This window comes from Physella acuta, unplaced genomic scaffold (assembly GCF_028476545.2).
Source record: "Physella acuta isolate Inbredline_101_S28 unplaced genomic scaffold, ASM2847654v3 ptg000904l, whole genome shotgun sequence".
Lineage (NCBI taxonomy): Eukaryota > Metazoa > Mollusca > Gastropoda > Physidae > Physella > Physella acuta.
In genome coordinates, this window is record NW_026732421.1 from 192,945 (window position 1) to 215,213 (window position 22,269).

Below are 22,269 nucleotides of genomic sequence, written 5' to 3' on the forward strand. Positions count from 1 at the left end.
CCCCCCCGTGAAAGCAGCCTCCTCTTAGTTATTTCTTAGTTTAAAATCGAACTAAATTATCTGCCCCTAATAGAAACTACGATTTGTAAACATTTAGCTTTGTAAACATTTAGCGTGACCACAACTCACCAGACAATGTGGGGGTGGGGTGGGGGTGGCAGTGATAGAGAGAAAGAGAGGGGACTGCAAGGAGCTTGTTTTCTAACGGCTCCCAGAAGAGAATTATATATATAGATTCTATTCATTGGGACCATGCGGGAGACACAAAGACATAAGCTCAACAGACTATAACACTACCACCCCACCCCCACCAGACTGGTGAGCTGTTACAACCGTAGTGACAGCTATTAAGGGCAGATAATTTAGTTTTTAAACAATTTGAAACTAAGGGGAGATAATAACATGTTCCGCTTGCTCTTTTCATTGTCCCCTGTAAACTGTTGTCACAGACGGCTGCTTTTACTGAGGCGGAGTGTGGGGGGGGGGGGGGGGGGGGGAGGAGTGGAAAGAGAGGGTGAGGATAATCGTCTTTCACTAACTACTGATAGTGTTTTAAAGCAAAATATTTTTTGTAGCAGCATTGGTAGTGTTGAATTCACAAATTATGAATTACTGTAAAATAGAAATTAAACTAAATAGCGGTGTATGCTATGTCGCGTGTCAGCTCGTATATTATTATCTTAATCATGAAACAAAACACCATTTATTTAATTGTTAATTCATTCAAATCCTGGTGGTTAAAATTCACCATGAATGAGTGTCACATTCCCCCCCCCCCCCCCCTCAATACTGGTCTGTTTTAGATATCCTGATACATAAATCATGGTCAATAGGCTAAATGAAAATAGCTAGGCCAATGCAAAAATTTAATTTCAGTAAAACAATATAATAGTTACATATTTAGATAGGGGCTGTCAATCTGATTACATATCAGTTTGAATTTTCAAAATCTGACCATAAACAAAAAAGTTATGATTTGTTTTGTCATTAAAAAACAGCAGTTTTTTCAGACAACCGGGGTAGACCCTGAAAGAGGAAAAATACTGGGAGGGTATGGACCAAATTTTAAAGAGTTTTTCACTAAAAGTGGTATAAAAGCAAGCAGACTTCACCAATTGATGTCATTTTATGATATTTTGTAGATTTGTGTATGCCGAATCCAATGATGCTATTTTAAAAAGTGTCTTTTGATTACATAACAGACTTATTTCATGGATTATGTAATACCCCCCTTCAATTTTTTTTACAACATCTGATAATACGTGTGATAAGAAGTCATTCTTTAAATTAAACACTGTTTTAAACCATAATATGACATTTGAATATGCTGAAGCTAATGGTGATATTTAAAATGGTCGAACATTATTACAAAACTATAAAGGTCAGGTTATGTAATTCGCACCTTTTGCTCATAATTTACCATGTATTTATTTTAAAATCTCTTTTGCTCATTGTCAGTTAACTTAAGTGAATAGCCTACTTAAAGAAACTTAAAGAAAAGATAACTAATACAGTTTTAATACAAAGAGAAGGATGCTATAACAATAGTATATTTGTGATGATGTAACTTCTTAAAATATGTTATGTAATCTATGTGCAATCCTACAGGCCTACTCTATTCCAAAAATATAGGCATATCTTATTATATTTATATTTCTTGTTACTTTAAATGTCATACCATTGATACAACTTTCTTCTATAGAATTAGCCTAGTTACAAATGTGTCTTATCAGAATCAGTGTGCTTTATGACAATTTTGTAATATTTTTAAACACAAAAAAATTGCTCATTTTTACAATTTTAATAACATAAACATTGGAGGAAATTTTTTTTTTTTAGCTTGTACAAGGTAGTGTAAGTTATAGGTCTATAACATAGATTTATATATGCTCAATGTTTATGCTAGTTGTAAGCTTGTGTATTTTGTAGGCCTACCATAGGCCTATTACATTGGGGAAAAAAAGCATGTGTTTGAGTGCTTGGCTGTGTGTAGTAGATGCTAGGCATTTTAAAAAGTTTCCCGTGTCTAGCTAAACACGGAGGCGTTTATCACCATCAGCATTTGCCTAGATTTAGTTCAATCAGACGTGGGTAACCAGGTTTTCTGACCAACGAATTTTATTCCCGTATTACGTAAACACGAGGCTAGATAGGCTAGTCGGCCAACCCGATGAACGTGTCAGACGAATATTATGTAATTTTAGAGACAAAAGTCTGGGAAGATTTCCTGATCTATGCCCGAGGGTTAGTAACATCAACTCCACAAAGTGAAGGGGGAGGGAGGTGGGGTATGAAACCACCGCGAGCCGCTCGGGTACCGTATGGGTGTTATACAACATCAAAGGCGCCGACCGTCGGCTTGTCGCGTCACGGAGTAGTGGGGGCGGAGTGAGGCTATGGATGTTACATACGGTGTTACAATAGTTACATACCGTGTAGGATGGTCAGTGACTCCCCATACCCACCCCATCCCATTTTGGTCGATTTGGCAAGCTAGTAACCTCCACGTTGTTAAGGGTTTTAAAAATTTTTAGTCAACCGAAAAAAGAGCCCGGGGTAAAATTTAATTTATTTTTTAAAGTTAAAGCCATTTTTAAGGAAAAGTAATGTACACAATAATGAAACGTTACGGCACGCGAATCACGTCAGCATTGTTTGGTCGGGTCGCAGCTATCCGGATTAATTTCTAAAGAAGATTAATTTTGACGATTAGTAAATACTATTACGACTTTTTTTGCCGTTTCAATGGTTTAAAACAAAGTTATGAAACATGCCTGTCTACTTAAATATAAAATAGCAATACCCGACGAGTCAAATACGGGAACACAGGTATCTATCTTTAGAAATTGTTTATAGTCTCATCCAATCGGATCGACCGCCTAGCGTCACGTGACCACACACTGGGCTGTGCTACACGATGTGTAGATCACGATTCAGTCGGACGGCGGCCGACGCGTTAATTTTTATTTTCGTTCCGTCTTAAAATGTATGGACGGCTTTATTATGAGGTGTTATAATACATGTCATACATTAAAATAATCGGCGGGATTTCAGGAATACAGCTCAAGGTTCAAATGTAAAATAGGTCAAATAATAGACCGGGAAACTTAGTTCAACTTTGCGGTCCGATATCTCCCGAAGTATTTAACTTATTTTGACCACGAACCTTGAGCGTTGTACGTCTACATTTAATCTGTTCGTCTGCCAAATTTGATTGTTGTAGTACGTAAACTCGATACGTCTATAAAAAAAATTTGTAGCGCGTCATATTTAAAACGCAGCGATTCGAAGCACAGCCGAGCGGTTCAGTCGGACAGCGGTCGGCGCGTCATGTTTTGATTTTCGGTCCACTTCAAAGTCTATAGACGTCCTTATTATAGGGCCTAATATGACATATCATACATATTAATAAACGTCGAGATTTCAGGAATACAGCTCAAGGTTCAAATTAAAAATCGGTTCATTAATAGCCCAAATAACTTAGTTCAACTTTGCCGTTCGATATCTCCAAAAGTATTTAACATATTTTCCCCAAGAACCTTGAGCGTTATACGTGAACTTTTAATCTATTCTTCTACCAAGTTTCACTGTTGTAGTACGAAAACTCAAAGAGTCTATAGACTCTAAGTAACACCCCTCTTTTAAAAAGGTGAAAAAGCCTCCCCCCTAATCGGCACGTCGCCGCGGGGGGTAAAAAATGCGATTAAATCGGCGATTTCTTCAACGTCTGAAATAATAAAGAAATCAAACTTATACAGTTAAAAAGGTTGTTCAATTACGAACAGAATGATGTATAATATGTTAACATAAACACAATAAAAGCATGCAAAAAACAGAGCTAAACATGCAGGGGGTAGGGAAAAGCCGATTTGTCCGATTTTCTCGGCAGCAGCATTGGCCTAGCTAATGAAAACAATAGAGATATTTTGAATCTTTCAATCCCTAACAGAATGAATTGCATTAATCTCAACTATCTACACAAGAAAAATTATTCTGGAAGTCCTTCAATGAACTCGAGAGAAAGTCTCTAGAAGTCTAGGCCTAGGGGCCTAATTAAAATCAATTAGGTGTACCTATAGGCCGAGGCCCTAAATATTATACTTACATACACATACCCATTAATGGCCATTAACATATCAGAAAAAATTACTATGGTTACCTGGCTTGCTTTGCTGTCATAAAGAGGAAACTTTTTCAACAACACTTTTTCTATAGCTGGCTGTAAGGATTTATCATTTAAAAATGCTGGTTTGTTTTCAGGACTTCCAAGCATCTGTAAAGTTTTAAATGTAATGGATTAGGAAGTATAAAGCAGATCTAGATAGTTAGAAACTAAACTATTCTGCAGTAATCATGTAGGTTTATTGACTAGTCTAGTCTAGTTTAATTATAGACTAAGTGTAGTAGGCCCATTTTTATTTTAAAATTTTATTTTTGGCCTGATCCGAACTTCAACCTGCCGACATTACCTTTTTTATATTATAAATTCTTGTGAGCATGCCGATTCCGCGATCATTTAGAATAGTCAGCTTTTCAGCCAACTTTTGCTGAGCCGGCATCATGCTTCGAGACATTTTAAAAAATAAATCTTAAGCTGATTTTTAACTCCAAAGATAGATCTACTAAAAGTAATTTTTGGTCGTCTCTTCCTTAAACAGACGCCATCTTGTAAAATCCAACTGAGACAACTTAAAACTATTTTTCATAGTAGTTCCCCTTGGTTTGTTTATTTATTTCGAAGTAGGAAGTAAATTGGCGTCAAAATAGGAAGCATGTAAAAATCTTGTTAGTGTGAGTCTTACTGTACTGAGGTTCCTAAAATCTTCTAGGCTTAAAAATGGCCCAGTCCATTAATATATCTCAACAAAAGTTGGCTGAAAAACTGACGATTCTTAATGACAGAGGAATAGGAATGCTCACTAGGATTTACAACATTAAAAAGGTAACGACACCGTAACTAAAAAAAAATAGGCCTACATTTTTTTAAAAATTAGTAACGTAATAATATATTGATATTGACTTACTAACTTAGAATTATAAAATTAAAATAATAAAATTATAGTATTATGTGCATAAATAAGAGAGTTTTTAATTACAGATGCTTGGAACTCCAGAACTCAAACCTGATATCTTGAAAGACAAAGCATTGAATCCTGTCATTGAAAAAGTACTGCTCAAAAAGTTCCCCCTTTATGACACTAAAGCAAGCCAAGTAAGTATGACACATTCCTTAAATGTTTTATTAGCTTCCTCAATAATTTTCCTTAATAGAAATCACTTATGAAATTTAAATGGGTAAATGTAGCTTTAGAAAAACTTTTATATTATTTAAGCAAATAGGATAAAGAGTTGTTTTTTTTTGAAAAAGCATAAATTCCTAATATATTTATTTCCCAGCTTTCTGTCGTGAATGAAATGAAAAATGCAATTGTAAACTCTTTGTCAGTTTTCTATAACACCTTCGTTGATGTATTAATGCTAAAGGTAAACACCATTTGAACATTTTTTAATGTAAAAAATAATTATAGTAAATATTTACACACTTAAAATGATTAAAATAATAATAAACTTAATTTTAAAACACTGGCTTTTATAATTATAAGTTTCATCTTTTTTTTTTAAATTAGGATCATATTGTTGAACTTTTGACTACCATTGATGCCTGCCAAGTTCATTTTGATATAGTAAGTAATTGTTTTCATCTCCAAAGCTGACAAATTCTGTTTTTTAACAAAACAACTGTATATTCTGCTGGAGAAGGCATAATTTTTTTGAGTGATTCCACAGTTTTAAAAAAATATCTTTATTTTTTTTATTCCAGACACTGAACTATGACCTGACAAAAAATTATTTAGATCTTATCACTACATATGTGTCCATCATGATATTGATCATGCAGATTGATGATCGCAAATCAGTACTGGCCCTTTACAACAGTGCTCATGAATTTGTGCATGAGAAGAGGTAGTTTGATTTTGAAAATGGAAAGAAAATTAACAATTGTGTTTTATTTAATTATATAGTTCAGATTGATATTTTACAAAATTAGAGAAAATAAAATAAATTATTTTTTTACTGACTTGTTTCTAAAATGTATTTATCAGTGATCAGTCGTACCACAGACTTGGGCAGATGTGTATTGATTATGATATTCCAATGAAGAAATTAGCAGAGGAGTTCATTCCCCATGGAAAGGTATACATGATAACTAGATTATTTTCCTATGCCCAATCCTAATGCTTTTTTCTCTGAAATGTTTTAAACTAAAGATATTTTATATTTAAAAGATACATGTTGTGCATATTTCCCCCTCAGTGAAAAGTGAAATATATTATTTTATGATATTTATACACATCTTTTAATTTGATCTTTTATTGAATATAGTTTCATATGTTAATGTTTTGAAAATGTAGAAAGCCCAATAAAATGTATACAGATGTTATGAGTGCAATTGCAGGTAATTTTCATTTTTCTCCTTAGCATATGGTAACTGCACTTTTATCACTTAAAAAAGTGTATCCATTGCGAAATAAAACAGCTGATGAGTTAAGGGCTTTGTCGTTCCTTGCCATTTTAGCTGATCCAACAAAGATGGGCACAATACCCTTAACAGATACGGTAAACTTAAACAACTTTTTTCTTGATTATGCTTTTTAAATGTGAATATTTTATTTTAAAATATTTATCTCAAATTTATTATTTTGTTTTGTATAATTTAAATTAACTTAATAATTAATCTTGTTATCGATTTTAAATTCATTTTAAAAATTTTCAATTACATCTATACAAACATTTAATTTTTCAGTATCAATGTGATTACTTATCGTTAGAAAGAATTGAAAAGTGGATAATTTGTGAGTTTTCTAATGATTGTTTTATTCTGGTTTTAACTTATCACTTACCAAAAAGGAATTTTGAGTTTTATTTGCTAATTCAAGCTATTAAATGAGTATTTATATTTGAATTACACTATTATGAATGATTTGAAATTACATTTTTTTCTCCTTTCACTTATACATAAATTATAATTTACCCATTTCATATCTTTATTTAAAAGCTTATTCTGAGATTGATGTTTTTAATTATCTCTGTTCTGAGATGTGAGCTTAGTATTTCTTTAACTTGTCAATTGTTTGCAGTTGGCTTCATGCTCTGTTACCAAGGATTGGCTGAACCCGACATTGCTGATCTCTGGAAAAGTGCTTTTCAGGCTGGTTTTGTTGTTACCCTGTTTCGAAATGAAACTTTACAAATTCACAGTTTTGCAATCTCTTTTCTAGAAAGTATTAAAGGGTATGTTTTTATATATAAAAATACTTATCTAAAAATAAACTAGAATTATTATTAATTACACAGGTAGATAATTGTTTTTGAATGTGTATTATGTATGAGTCATCAAGGTTTCAATTATGATTTTAATTAAAATAATTAGTGTTTCTACATTTATGTCATCTGAAATTCTCATTTTTCTTCTTAATAGGCAAAACAAAAGAGTAGCAGAACTGAAGGAATACCAAACCTATGCATTACAAAAATCGTATGTTAAAATTATATTAATAATCACTCATTATCTGTGTTTTTTTCATAAAAAATCTTATGAGTATTTGCTTAATTTGTTTTAAAAAATATATATAACATTTTATAGTATGCTTTATATGACACAGTACAATTTTTTTCAACAGTTCAGTGGTACACAGAGATCGGAGAAAGTTTTTGCGTATCACAATGAGAGACTTAACCCTAGTGTTTAGAGAACAACCAGGATTGCTTGGACCCAAGGTCTGTCAGTTTTCAACTATGTATTTAAGGGGAGCTAATTAGCTTTCTTTTATAAATCATTAACTCCCCTTACATACTTTGCTTTATGTTTATTTTTCCAAAAATGTCTGTTAATATTTCTTTGTTAACATAATTAACTTTGCATAAATCTTTCCAGGCTCTTTATGTTTTCCAAGCACTCTCTCTAGCTAGAGATGAAGTCTTGTGGCTAATCAGGCACTCAGAGAACCTCCAGCCTAAGAAGTACAATGTGAAGGTGTCTGCTGATGATTTCAGTGACAGGTAATCTGAATTTGTTTTAGCTATAATGATCTCCCTGTTTAATGACAAATAGATCATCTGATTAGTCTTGAATCTATACATATAAAAAAACTAGAAAGGTATCAAATTTTGAAGATATTTTTAGTTAGATATTTTTCTCTTTCAACAATAACTTTTTTATTTTTTGTTATTTTGGCAGGCAACTACCAGAGCTGTTGTTTTACATTGAAGACCTGAGAGGTAAGGTCATAATTAAGGCCATTGACAGATAATTAAATCTACTTTTCTTTACATGGAAAACTACTTGTTAAATTTCTCTCCAGGTTTGCTTAAAAAACACAGGAAGATTGTCCGAAACTATTTCACTCAGTACTTGTCAGGTTATGATGCTCTACAACTTGCTCATCTCTTACAAGTAAACATTTTATTTTCCTTCATTTTTTATGTGTCCTTCAATCAACCTTCAATAAATTAATTACAAGTAATCTTATAAGAACCAACAAAATTAATTACAGTTAAAATATTTGTATTAAAACATATTAGTCCTTAAAATGAAGTATTTTTTCTGAGAATTACTAGTCTAAATAGTTTATTAGAATAAGTATAAAAAGCATTGCCACATTTAAATAATACTTTATTTATAAGTTTTATAAAACCTCAGCGTTCAACATAACTTCTTTCATTGTTTATTAAACATTTTTTTAAATATCTTATTTTTTAACATTATGTATTTAACTTCATATTATGATTTTTCCCTAGTCTATTTACATCCCACCAAATGATGATACAGCAACACTCAGCTCTTTACAAAAGTATCTCTCAGAGATCCCCACACTAGGTAAACAAACAGGATGATATCATATAAAAAAAAAAGCAGAGCTCTTTTAAAACAAAATTAATTAACCTACAGTTTTCTCTGGAGAGGTTTTTTGCACAAACTTTTAAGTACTCTTCACTTTTTAACTCTCAGTTTTTATGACTGATTTAAAATGTAGGATGTTTAAATTTTTTCAGAAAACCCATCAGAGCCGTTTGATTTTAAAGGATTTCGTCTAGACTGGTTTAGGCTTCAGGTAGAAATAAACTTAATCTTATTCTAATAAAACTACATGGAATACATTGAGTTTTAACTATAGTTATCTTCTCCTTATGCTTCTTTTTTTATTAAAAATATTTATTTTCTTTCTACATTTATTTCCACAAAGTAATTTTTGTACAATTCTTATTGCCCCTTAATTTCCACAGTGATTCATGTAGGTCCCTGTTTGTTTTATTCCCCCTTAATTTCAAACCAAGTGATTCATGTATTTTGTTCAGAAAATGTACCAGCTCCTCTAGTTTTGCTCTGTAATTGGGCTTTGCCCATGTTGTCAGATAAGCTTTTACTTTTTACAAATGATTAAATCACCTTGTCTCTCTTCTGCTTCAGGCTCGAACCAGTGTCAGTAAAGCTGGCCTTGAACTTAGAAGTCATGAAGAAATAGCCAAGCACATGAACACAATTTGTTTCCATACAAAAATGGTGGACTTGCTAGATGAAACACTAGATGAGACTGGGGATCTTTCAATTTACTGGTACATTAGCAAACACAAAATCATTGGACTTTATCATAGATGGACAATATTTAAAAAAAAAAAAAAATTCTAAAAGCATAAAGTCTATTGATAAATTAAGGATATTTAAATGTTTGTTTTGAATATTATCTTATAGATCTAGAACATGAATTTTAATTAGGCTATTTTTTTGTTTTACATTATTTTTAATTTATTTATTTTTTTGTTAACTGATTTGTTTTGATGTCTAGTTTTTACTGCACCCTGTTTGAGCAACACTTCAAGCAGTGCATTGACTTCCTGGCACAACACAGGTTCACTATCATTTTCCCTTTGCTGTGTAGCCATTTCATGAATGCCACACATCCACTTTGTCCTGAAGAGGTGAGTTTTGCTACCATTGTGTGTCATTAATGTTTTGACTTTTTTAAAAATTTGACATAAACATAAAACAATTTTATATTTTCATAAAAAATATTTTAGAAAATATGATTCATATTCTTTACATAATAATTTAAATAGCAGAAATAAAGCAACATTTTATTTCTGTAGAAAAATCTAACTATAAAATAAAAAGAATGTACAAGAATAAAGAATATTGTTTTAAATTTGTTTATAAACTAAAAATAATTTAATTCAGTCATGGGGTTTACTTGTTTTTCTGATATTTTAAGTTGCATTCCCTCCAACGCCACTTTTATTTTTAAATGTTTGGTTATGTTGTATTGAAACTGTTCTTGACTAGTTGTTATTTTCAAATGTTTTTTAGAGGATTGCAATAGGGAAAACAAGTTTGAAATATGCACATTGGCTGTTGAAGGAAATCTCAGAGGAACTGAGCCAGGTGATCATTCACCTGTGTGACAGCATGGCTGAGCTAGAGTGTAAGGTAAGTCAAGTGATCATTCACCTGGCTGAGCTAGAGTGTAAGGTAAGTCAGGTGATCATTCACCTGTGTGATGGCATGGCTGAGCTAGAGTGTAAGGTAAGTCAAGTGATCATTCACCTGGCTGAGCTAGAGTGTAAGGTAAGTAAAGTGACCATTCACCTGTGTGATGGCATGGCTGATAAGGTAAGTCAAGTGATTATTCACCTGGCTGAGCTAGAGTAAACCCATTGGTCCCAAAAATTAAATTAGTTTCTGGAATTTGTTTACCTTATTACCTTTTTGTTGTTTATTCCCTATCCCATCAAATAAAACCAAAAATGTAATCTTCCCTCCCAGCTGCTGCCATGTAACAGTGCAGCCATCTTACACTATCTTCGGATGAAGGCCAAGGAGAAAAAAGAGAAAAAAGACAAACTTCAGGAACCTGAAAAACCTGGGGTGGAGAGTTTTCGAAAGAACAGAGAAAATTTTACACAGTAAATCTTTTTAACTCTGCAATTTTATGTACAAAATATGAATTAATTTATTTTAAATTGTGCTTTGAAATTAGAGAAATTAGAGCTATCATATCCTTCCTTTCTTTCCTATTCTTTTTGGCTCCCTAAGGAACCTATGCTAGGATGACACTTGGCTAAGTTTAAAAAGAAATTATTTTTATTTCCAGCCATGACAATCCACCCCCCCCCCCCCCCCATCTTTCTAGAAAGATCTCCATGACCTCCCCCTCTTCATCTTAAATTCCATACAACTGCCTACTTTTTCTGCCTTTAAAAATGTGCCCATACACCCCCACTTCCTTTTTAGTACTTTCTTCTCTAATGAAGTTTGCATAGCCTACTTCCAGTAAGCTGTTTACATTTTTTTTTTGGCCAATGTGCTTTGAGGAATAAATTGTCAAGTTCAACATGGCGCTGACAGACTTATGTTATGCACTACTTTGTTTTGTTTTTTAGAATAGACAAGTTCAACATGGCGCTGACAGACCTGTGTTATGCACTAGACTACTCCGCTGTCATTGATGTCTGGGATCATGGTTTTATCCCTAGAGAATTTTTTCAGCAAAGTCTTGAGAGCAATTTTAACAAGTGGGTTTACTTTTTGAAAAGATATAATTTTAGCGCAATTTCCATTCTGGAGAATTGCGTTTATTAACCCGTCATTTCTGGATGGATGGATGGATGGATGGATGAATGTGTGTCCGCAGCTTTAAGTCGTATCTCCTCCTCAACGAAGCAATATCGATGACTAGTTCCAAAAGCAATTATGTTAAGCCAGTTACGAGGATGAACATAGGCCATAAAAATTCCGGGTTTCTTTCATGGATTTCCCGTAAAAGCCAAAAAACCTCGAACAAATTCAGTTTTTGCTACATATCTAGGCAACCAGACCACTTAGCGACTTGAAACATTTACCAATCGATTCCTGCCATAATTTAAACCAATATTGCTGAAGAAAGTTTTCAAAAATATCCTTTCGTTCGGTCACAAAAAATTAATTAAGAATTTTTAAACTGAGCGTCTTGTAGGTTTTTAGCGCAAAAGCTGAGGATCGAAAGGATTTTAATGAGCGGAGGTTCGAAAGGATTTTTTAAATTTTTCCCCTTTTTTTTCGACTGATACGGGAGGCTACTCTCCCCTTTTTTTTCGACTGATACGGGAGGCTAGTTTCTATTTTGTTTTGAATTATTAAAACTACTTGTGTTGCATTATTTATTTGCTGAATATATGATTTATCTCGATTTAATTTACTTATTAATTCAAACGTTATTTTTGTACCCTATTAATAAGCTGAGGTTCGAAAGGATTTTACCATAGCGAATGAGCGGAGGCTCGAAAGGATTTTTTTAAAAATCTCGTTAATAAATATTTTTTCTATTTTGTTTTGAATTATTAAAACTACTTGTGTTGCATTATTTATTTGCTCAATATATGATTTATCTCGATTTAATTTACTTATTAAATCAAACGTTATTTTTGTACCCTATTAATAAGCTGAGGTTCGATATAAGGAAATTGCGCTAAAATTGTCACTAGACTTTTTAATTAACTTGTTTTATCACCTTTAGATAATGATTATCCATAAAAATTAAAACAAAGTATTTGAGTTTTAATTGTTGCTTCATTTACCAAGATATTTGATCAAACTGATAAAGTATAATTCTAATTGTTGCTTTATTTATCTAGAGCTTTGATCTAACTGATAAAGTATAACTCTACTTGATGTTTTATTTATCTAGAGCTTTGATCAAACTGATAAAGTATAATTCTACATTGCTTTATTTACCAAGGGCTTTGATCAAACTGATAAAGTATAATCCTGACACCACTGAGATTACGAGACCCTCTGAGCTGCTGTTTAGTGTTAGAGCCTACATGAATGTAATACAGAACATTGGGAACTATGGTAAGTTTAAGGGAACTTAATCAGGAAATATTATAGGTCTGGTGTTTAAGGAACTTTGTCTAAATCAGTGGTTCTTAACCTTTTCGGACGTACAGAACCCCACCAGTTTCAATTAACTCTTAATATAGTTTTATCATCAGCACTGACAAAATCAGATCATGAATCATATGAGTTAGGTGTGTGTTTAGACCTTTGTTGAACCTCGGAGAGTGACTCACTGAACCCTCAGGGTTATGAAACACTGATCTAGTCTAAATATAAGGGAAATTAGAGGGAACTGATATATCTATTACTATAAATTGTATGTTGCTTATCTTTAGGGAACTATTCAATATCTTGTTAATTTTGTTGGCTAAAATTTTAGTCTACAAATTTTAGAAGGTTCATAAAAAAGAATCCATTAAATTCTACTTAATATTTTCATATAAAATATCTTGATACACCTGTCAATAGCCCACATGTAATGTAACAATTATTCATGTTCTGAACCCTCTTCTGTCTGTTATCTAACAGCTAAAACCTGTTTCCTTGTCAACAGTTCATGTAGATATTACAAGGGTCTTTAAAAATGTGCTGTCTGTTATCTAACAGCTAAAACCTGTTTCCTTGTCAACAGTTCATGTAGATATTATAAGGGTCTTTAAAAATGTGCTGTCTGTTATCTAACAGCTAAAACCTGTTTTCTTGTCTATAGTTCATGTAGATATTACAAGGGTCTTTAAGAATGTGCTGTCTGTTATCTAATAGCTAAAACCTGTTTTCTTGTCAACAGTTCATGTAGATATTATAAGGGTCTTTAAAAATGTGCTGTCTGTTATCTAACAGCTAAAACCTGTTTTCTTGTCTATAGTTCATGTAGATATTATAAGGGTCTTTAAAAATGTGCTGTCTGTTATCTAACAGCTAAAATCTGTTTTCTTGTCTATAGTTCATGTAGATATTATAAGGGTCTTTAAAAATGTGCTGTCTGTTATCTAACAGCTAAAACCTGTTTCCTTGTCAACAGTTCATGTAGATATTACAAGGGTCTTTAAAAATGTGCTGTCTGTTATCTAACAGCTAAAACCTGTTTCCTTGTCAACAGTTCATGTAGATATTATAAGGGTCTTTAAAAATGTGCTGTCTGTTATCTAACAGCTAAAACCTGTTTTCTTGTCTATAGTTCATGTAGATATTACAAGGGTCTTTAAGAATGTGCTGTCTGTTATCTAACAGCTAAAACCTGTTTTCTTGTCAACAGTTCATGTAGATATTATAAGGGTCTTTAAAAATGTGCTGTCTGTTATCTAACAGCTAAAACCTGTTTTCTTGTCTATAGTTCATGTAGATATTATAAGGGTGTTTAAAAATGTGCTGTCTGTTATCTAACAGCTAAAACCTGTTTTCTTGTCTATAGTTCATGTAGATATTACAAGGGTCTTTAAGAATGTGCTGTCTGTTATCTAACAGCTAAAACCTGTTTTCTTGTCAACAGTTCATGTAGATGTTATAAGGGTCTTTAAAAATGTGCTGTCTGTTATCTAACAGCTAAAACCTGTTTTCTTGTCTATAGTTCATGTAGATATTACAAGGGTCTTTAAGAATGTGCTGTCTGTTATCTAACAGCTAAAACTTGTTTTCTTATCAACAGTTCATGTAGATATTACAAGGGTCTTTAAGAATGTGCTGTACATGCACAGCCAGCCATATGATTGTAATGGGGAGAAGACAGTCACTTACAACTACACACAATGGTAATGTGTTGTCCTATTATGTACTAACACAACTACACACAGTGGTAATGTTTTGTGTTGTCCAGTTATTCATAAACACAACTACACACAATGGTAATGTTTTGTGTTGTCCAGTTATGCACTAACACAACTACACACAATGGTAATGTTTTGTCCAGTTATGCACTAACACAACTACACACCACTGTAATTTTTTGTGATGTCCAGTTCTTCATAAACACAACTACACAATGGTAGTGTGTTGTGTTATGATTCACAAACACAACTACACACAATGTTTTGTGTTGTCCAGTTATTCATAAACACAACTACAAACAATGTTAATGTGTTGTCCAGTCATGCACAAACACAACTACACACAATGGTAAGGTGTTATTGAATTATTCACAAACTCAACTACACACAATGCTAATTTGTTTATTAATCATCTATACATCTTTTTGTTATTGATTTTAAAAAAAATTCTGGTATGTAGTAGGCCTACAGCCACAGTCTACATCATGTATAATTCACGTTGTCTTAAATTCTAACCTGGATGACAGCAGATGGTGGACATTTTTAGAATTAATTAATTAATGTTGTCCTTAAATGATTCCATAATTTATTCCTAATTATATTTTATATGCTATACAAAACAACTCTACAGTTATTAGAATGATAATTTAAAATAGTAAATAGCTCAAAGATGTGGCCAAATATTATAAGAATTTTTTTTAAAAGATATTTTTTTTAAAACTGTTGAAAGGGTTTGAATTCATTGCACTGAAATATGCATAATATATTACGAATTTTTAACCTTGAAATTTCGCTATCTTTAAATTAAAAAAAAAATTGCAGGTACATTGAGGTTTTGTTGAAACGTGTGATTTGCAGCACAGGCCATGTTGTGTACTCTCCAAACAGAAAAACTTTTGTGACTGTATCAGCAGGAGAACACATTCTCATGTCACCAGAAGAATATGCTGACCCCTCAGGTGGAGATAACTGTATTTGTGTGTGTTAGAACTTTTTTGTTCCATGAAAAACTTTTGTCACACTAGTTTAGATATTAGCTTGCTAGTCCTCTACCATCTTGTAATATTATTGTGGTTGGGGTGTTTTGTTAGTTTGAATAATTGTTCTTTTTTTGTATTAGAATGCACCAAAATGATTTTCCAGTAATTTTTTAAATAGTTGGATTCAAAACTTTAATTGAAAAAAAAATTGTATTTAAGATCATCTGGATATGAGTTGTGATAGAACTTTCTTTCGTACAAAGAGAGAGCCTAATTTCATTACACATAAAACTTACAATATAAGTATGTGTTTAAAATGTGCTTAGAGAATAATATCTTAGAATATTTTTCAGAATTTAATTTGTATGCGTAATAGTTGCATTCATTACTTTCATATTAGTATTGTAGTGTAAAAGGATTGATATTAAAACTTTTTTATGGATAAAAATATATAACACTTTTGATGCAGTGGTTACATGATTATACTTTTGATGAATACATGATTACACTTTTGATGCAGTGATTATATGGTTACATTTTTTATGCAGTGATTACATACTTACACTTTTGATGAATACATGATTACATATTTGATGCAATGATTACATGGTTTCCATTTTTTAGAATTAAGAGCTCTGTCAGAATTAATTGGACCTTGTGGAATGAAATATTTGGGAGAGAGGCTAATGCAGGCTGTAGCTAACCATGTTGATGAGCTGAAGGTACGAGTCTATGGTTGATACAGATTTAAGATTTTTTAGGTTATAAAGATAAGATGCTACTCTGATTACATAGTAATATTAATAAATATAAATTTTAGTATAATTATATTGTACTTATTAAGGTCAAAACTTTTTACTCGTTTTGAATGATTGTCCTGGTTGTCTCCCATGTAAAATTGATATAAAATTCAACAAAAACAGCTTTAATATTAACTGCTGGGTTTGTACAAGTATCAAAACATTAATTAGTTTTCCATGGTGAGGGGTGGAAGCAGGCGTTGTAACTGAAATAGCAATGTAAACAGAAAGTGTTATTTCAACGCCAAGGGTAGACAAAGGTACAGAATATAGTCCAAGTAAAGACAGAACAGACAGTCCCGACGGGTTCCGAACCTACCATTCCACACGGCACCGAATCGCCTCGCCTTCCATGCCTCAAGTCAGACGTGTAACCGATTCTACCAATCAGCTCTACAAAAATAAAGCTTTCATGGCAGAGCACAATCACAACCTATGCACGAAAGACGCGGGCTGGCGTGACCTTTGAACCGCGAAATGGGACTGACCGTTAGCCTCAAACACAACCCCTCACCATGTTTCACTATACCCATTTAAGGAAGCTACTATTTGTCTGTATCGTCGTCCCTATACTTGTGTCGCCTGTGTGGTCGAATAATGGTCCTTGTTGTGTTTGAGGCTAACGGTCAGTCCCATTTCACGGTTCAAAGGTCACGCCAGCCCGCGTCTTTCGTGCATAGGTTGTGATTGTGCTCTGCCATGAAAGCTTTATTTTTGTAGAGCTGATTGGCAGAAGTGGTTACACGTCTGACTTGATGCATGGAAGGCGAGGCGATTCGGTGCCGTGTGGAATGGTAGGTTCAGAACCCGTCGGGTCTGTCTGTTCTGTCTTTACTTGGACTATATTCTGTACCTTTGTCTACCCTTGGCGTTGAAATAACACTTTCTGTTTACATTGCTAATTAGTTTTCCTAAACATTGAAATGTCAGAATATATTTGAACATGTTCTAGAAAATGGTGAGGGCAAAGAATGACATCCTCGTGCAGCTGAGAACAAACTTAGACAAGCCTGACCTTGTCAATCAACTCACCATCAAACTATTAGGTGAGTAATTATTCAGTACCTTTTTTTATCTTTTTCTTTTAAAAAATATCTCATTTTGACACAAGTTTCTTTTACAGAAATAACCTTTAAAAAATGTTCTGTTTTGGTAGTTGTTCACCTTTGCTGGGTTATGGTTAGCAGTTAGTTAGCCAAACAATCAAATTTATTTTATTACTAGTGTAGTGTACTAACCCAAATGTACCATCATTTTTCCTCAGCACCTTCTAAAAATGCCCCATCTGGTAAGCTGAATTTTAAAATGTTTTTATTTTACAATATTTACATTGATACAGAAAACATTATTTAATTAGAAAAATATTTTTTAGCGTCATTTATATTTGTTTATTAAATATTACATTTTCAGATGCTGAGGCTCTATTGACTAAAATGATTAGAATTGGCTTGATCATGGCTTTTAGAAATCTGGCACAGGAAGCTCTTAATGATGTATGTTCTGGCTCCATTAGTTAACAGCTTGCTTTTGTTGCACTTTGTAACATTAATTTTGTGAGGACCATTAATTTCAAAACTAGTTCACATTCAAGATATTTCATAAAAGTACTGAACATAAAATTCATAAAACTAAAACAAATATTGAATTATCAGATTAATAGTCAAAGAAAATAATTTTTAAAAATAATGTAAAAATGTATAAAATTATTGTGTTGGCAATATCTTGTGCAAAAAACAAAAATGAAAGCTCTTTTTTTACCTATAATAGTCTAATTCTGATTTTATAATATTTTAATATATATTATCTTACTTTAGATAGAAATTAGACCTCAAGAAGTATTATTTTCATATGAAGTAAAAAAAAAAATTAAATGAATTTTGTTCTGTATTTTTTTTATTATATTCAGGTGTTGGAACAGAGGATTCCTTTCTTGATGAGTTCCATTAGAGACATCCAGCACAATGTTCTGAACAAAAAAGAATCTGAGGTAAATTGAAACACAGGTCGTGAGATGTTTTCACTTGTTTATAGGGTCAGCTTCTGAATCACTCACCTGCCATTTGTACCTACAAATTAAAGGGAGGCCGGGTTTTTGTGTTATCTATTTTAACATTAAATTAACAACATATGACTTAGTGATAATGTTTAAAATTAAATAATAACAGAGTTTTTTTTATATAACATAAAAACTCCAATGATAAAAAAAAATTTGTTGTTAAAATAATGTGATGTGGTTATTGTTATATTTGGTATTTATTACTTTCTAAATCTGGCAACAAAGTTTTCTATAAATAAATGCTTGCATTAGGTCTTGAATGAACTGGCATCAACAGCTGGTGAGAAGTGTAAAGTTGATCCCACATTATGCCATGCACTGTATGGGTTCAAGAGTGAAAATGCAACAGAAAGCGATATCATTAGTAAGTTTGGATTATTTTATTGAACTTTTTTTTTTATTATCTAGATTGTTTAATAGGTTGTAAACAATGCCAGATTTTTAATAGGTTTGACTAATGGCTTTTATCTTTGTAGCTTCTTCAGATGATGAATATAGAATTGCTTGTCTGTTGTTTGTATTTGTGGCTGTGTCGATTCCTAAACTTGCACGAATGGAACTGTCCACATTTAGAGCTTCTATTGAAGGTAATTTTAAATTACATCCAGTTATCTATTAACTTTAATTAGTAAGGATTTAAGTAAAGTTTTCCCATCATTTATCTGAGGGTTGAAAAAAGCAAATTATTCAATACATATTTCATTATGAAATTTATTGCTAATCTTTTTTACATCTGTATAACATAACAGATTTTTTTTCATTCTCATTTGTTAGTTCTGCTAATATGTTTGTTACAAAATCTTAATGTTTTAAAAAAATTATTATTGTTTTCAACTTTTAAGCTAAAAAATGCTGCTACTCCTAACGTAGTAAATAAGGAAGAAATATGTCCTCATTAATGATATAGTTCTATTTGTCCTAAATATTGTTATTATTGATATATTCATTATTGAATATTTACTTTAAGGAAACAGTTAAACTTATGAAACTAACAAATAGAAAATATTTTTCTAATTTTTGAATTCATACATAATCTAATGACCAGGGCACTTAAACAACAGTCATTGCCTGGCCAAAAGTGTCAACAGTTTAGCTGGAGCCCTGTTTTCTCTGTATGGGCCAGGAGATGCTAGTCTAAGGCTGCAAGAGTTCTTGTCTGTAAGGAAATAAGTTTCTCAACATTTTTTATTTATTTTGTAAACGGTTATCCACAGTATTTAGTAGATGTTTAAATTTATTTAAAAAGAGCAATAATTCTGATTGAACTTCACATTTTTACATTTACAGTTTTTGGTAGTTTGTTTTTTCCCTACAATACATACATTATTTCAGCTTGCTGCATCAAACCTACTTCGTCTTGCCATTGAAAATGACAAGGAGTCATTGAAAAATCGGGAGTCAGTTTATTTAATTCTCGACCAGGTAATTTTTCCTACAAAAATTTTGCTCGCTACTTAAATGATTTAAAAAAAAATTAATTACAATTAAGTATTTGATGATAAGTTTAAACTAATCAGTAACCAAACATTTTTTACAAGAATGTATGTTTTTTTTTTTTAAATTAAATTGTGACAGATTAGGGAAAAAGATGTTGCAGTTGTTAGAAAACAAAAGTACATTTAGAGATTATGCTACATATAAGATATTTTATTTGTGTACACGTAATTAACCCTTGTAGTATTTATTATCCAAATCTGTATTTCTTTACGATGAAGTTGATTTAGATCATTACTGAATCCGTGTTAATAGAGCCCATGCTAAATGTGACCCCTTCTGAACAGAAATGATAATCTGACTTAATCTATTTCCAACAGATAGTTCAAGAGTCGCCCTTCCTCACAATGGATGTGCTGGAAACTTGCTTCCCTTATGCCTTACTTAGAAATGCTTACCACAGTGTGTACAAAGCTTCAGCCACAGATATTATTTAGTCAAACATTGCATATAAAGGTTCACTCACTATTTAACTAACTTACAAAAATGCATTTGTTGTTTTTGTTCTTTATTATAAACTGTATGTAAGTTAATTGTATAATCAGTTTAAATTACTAGGTCAGAGTAATTCAGTATTAACTTTTTTTGTTTCAATAAAAAAAATTATTAATCTATTTATTATCTGTGAATAGCTAAAAGTCATATTTAAAGCATCTGATTATTGATTAAATCAAAAGCCGTATGGAGAATTTTTAACCTTTTTAAAGTATTTAACACACAAAATTCTGCATCAAATTTTTCTTTTTGTAATGGAATCTATATTATTCTATTGCATTATTTTTATACCGTTTTTTTTAAAGAATTTGATCTGAGTTTCAAATTTAATATGGCAGCATTAAAATTTAAAACTAACTGTAAAATATTGTAAGTTTTATACATACATTTAAGAAATTAGTCATCTAAAGTTATAAGTTATATTTTTTGCAGCTTAAAATTATATATAAAAATATAAGTTTTTTCAACAATAATTTGTTTTTACATTATTAAATTTAAGTTGGATTCATGAAGTATTCTTTAATAGAGTACAGTTAGCAATGCGCATAATATATTAAAAGCATAATTTTAAGACATGAAAGTATTTTTTTCTGAAATATTGTTTTAACATCAACAAATATTGATGTTTTAACTTTTTTAAATTGCATAATATATTTGTGTATTCTTGTATGAACTAGTTTGAATATTTCACTATGCAGCACACAAAAAAAATAAACATTCCTTCTTTCTTTAACCCTTTGAGCCCTGACCTAATTTCTCCCATTTCCTGAGCTCCCAGGGCCAAACCAATTTTCACTTATCTTCTTCTAACTTTGCCTATAACTTTTAAACCGTTTGAGATAATCAAGCCAAATTTGGTATCCAGACTCAGGATCATTGCAGCAAGATTCGAAATTCTTTATTTTTTTACAACGTATGAACAGAACAATGTATATAAAACGAACACATAATTATTGTTTTGATAGAACATAGAAGAAACTAATTTACATTTAGTAATTGTTTTTTTATTATTGATACTTGGCCATACTAGTTCATCGCCAGGAGTCCACTTTTGTGTGATAACTTTCAAAACAGTTATCACTGCCGGACCCGATGCAAAGAAAAACTTCGCATGTTTTGCACCAGTAAACATTTTTTTTCGTTTCGGCAAGTTTTTGTCCTTGGCACCACGTGCATCATAACGTACTTGAACAGTTTCATTGTCACTGTCAATTTCAATGTCACTGAGTTCAGTCTCAAATTCAACGTCACTATCATCATAATATAGACTAAGAATATTATCTTCTTCATCAGAATCAATAAGTAGTTGTATTGCCTGAGATGCAGTCATTCTACTTCTTTTGTTGATATTTCGGTCTTTTGCTTCATCTTTTGCACCAACTTTATGTGCTGAAGTCGATGGCTTTGGCTCAGCTTTTTGTTTCGGCGGCATTGCTACGAAATGTAAACACTTTCACTTTTCCTAAAATCTATTTTTAGAATCATAATCACGCACTAAAAAGACATATGCGTAGTTTTGGTCAGTCTTCCGCTAATTTTATTTAATTCGACGGTATACCGGCCACTAGGAAAATGACGCTAGATCATCGGGCCGGAAAACCGGCTTTTCGGACATATATGCCTAATGTTGAAGCCGGTTTACCGGCCTGGCGGGCTCAAAGGGTTAATCTACTGCAAATTATATTTATATTCATTTATTATATATTCAATTATCTGTGATTTATTAGAGGATTTTTCATATATATAATATATATGCATGTGATTTATTTTTAATTCAGGAAACCTGGTTTGCACAAATCTTTGCTCATAA

General features: G+C 32.0%; 2 protein-coding genes across 2 annotated transcripts in view; one reads left to right on the forward strand and one right to left on the reverse strand.

The window, feature by feature from the left end:
• Window positions 1–4,661, reverse strand: part of LOC131953070 (membrane-associated protein Hem) — a 31,939-nt gene extending 27,278 nt beyond the window's left edge. The window contains exons 1-2 of the mRNA XM_059316094.1: window positions 4,470–4,661; window positions 4,160–4,273 (exon numbers count right to left, since the gene is read on the reverse strand). Coding sequence (XP_059172077.1) covers window positions 4,160–4,273; window positions 4,470–4,574 — 219 coding nt within the window. The 5' untranslated portion in view covers window positions 4,575–4,661. The remainder of the gene's footprint in view (window positions 1–4,159; window positions 4,274–4,469) is intronic.
• A 73-nt stretch (window positions 4,662–4,734) lies between these two features.
• Window positions 4,735–21,186, forward strand: LOC131953079 (nck-associated protein 1). Its single transcript, XM_059316110.1, has 34 exons — window positions 4,735–4,942; window positions 5,099–5,212; window positions 5,398–5,484; window positions 5,628–5,684; window positions 5,822–5,964; window positions 6,105–6,195; window positions 6,481–6,618; window positions 6,806–6,854; window positions 7,140–7,293; window positions 7,481–7,537; window positions 7,683–7,779; window positions 7,937–8,061; window positions 8,240–8,280; window positions 8,364–8,455; window positions 8,800–8,878; window positions 9,055–9,113; window positions 9,470–9,615; window positions 9,846–9,978; window positions 10,364–10,483; window positions 10,820–10,959; window positions 11,437–11,568; window positions 12,771–12,886; window positions 14,517–14,619; window positions 15,457–15,593; window positions 16,239–16,336; window positions 17,367–17,460; window positions 17,679–17,702; window positions 17,825–17,907; window positions 18,321–18,401; window positions 18,723–18,834; window positions 18,947–19,057; window positions 19,516–19,628; window positions 19,803–19,892; window positions 20,285–21,186. The coding sequence occupies exons 1-34, from the start codon at window positions 4,838–4,840 to the stop codon at window positions 20,399–20,401; spliced, it is 3,438 nt and encodes a 1,145-aa protein (XP_059172093.1). The 5' UTR covers window positions 4,735–4,837; the 3' UTR covers window positions 20,402–21,186.
• Window positions 21,187–22,269: the final 1,083 nt, after the last annotated feature.

Excerpts from the sequence above, each read along its gene's own strand:
- LOC131953079 (XM_059316110.1), top strand. The coding sequence starts at position 4,838 with ATGGCCCAGTCCATTAATATATCTCAACAAAAGTTGGCTGAAAAACTG. Across the intron at positions 14,620-15,456 it reads ACTTACAACTACACACAATG|GTACATTGAGGTTTTGTTGA; the intron begins GTAATGTGTTGT and ends AAAAAATTGCAG. Across the intron at positions 16,337-17,366 it reads ACCATGTTGATGAGCTGAAG|AAAATGGTGAGGGCAAAGAA; the intron begins GTACGAGTCTAT and ends AACATGTTCTAG.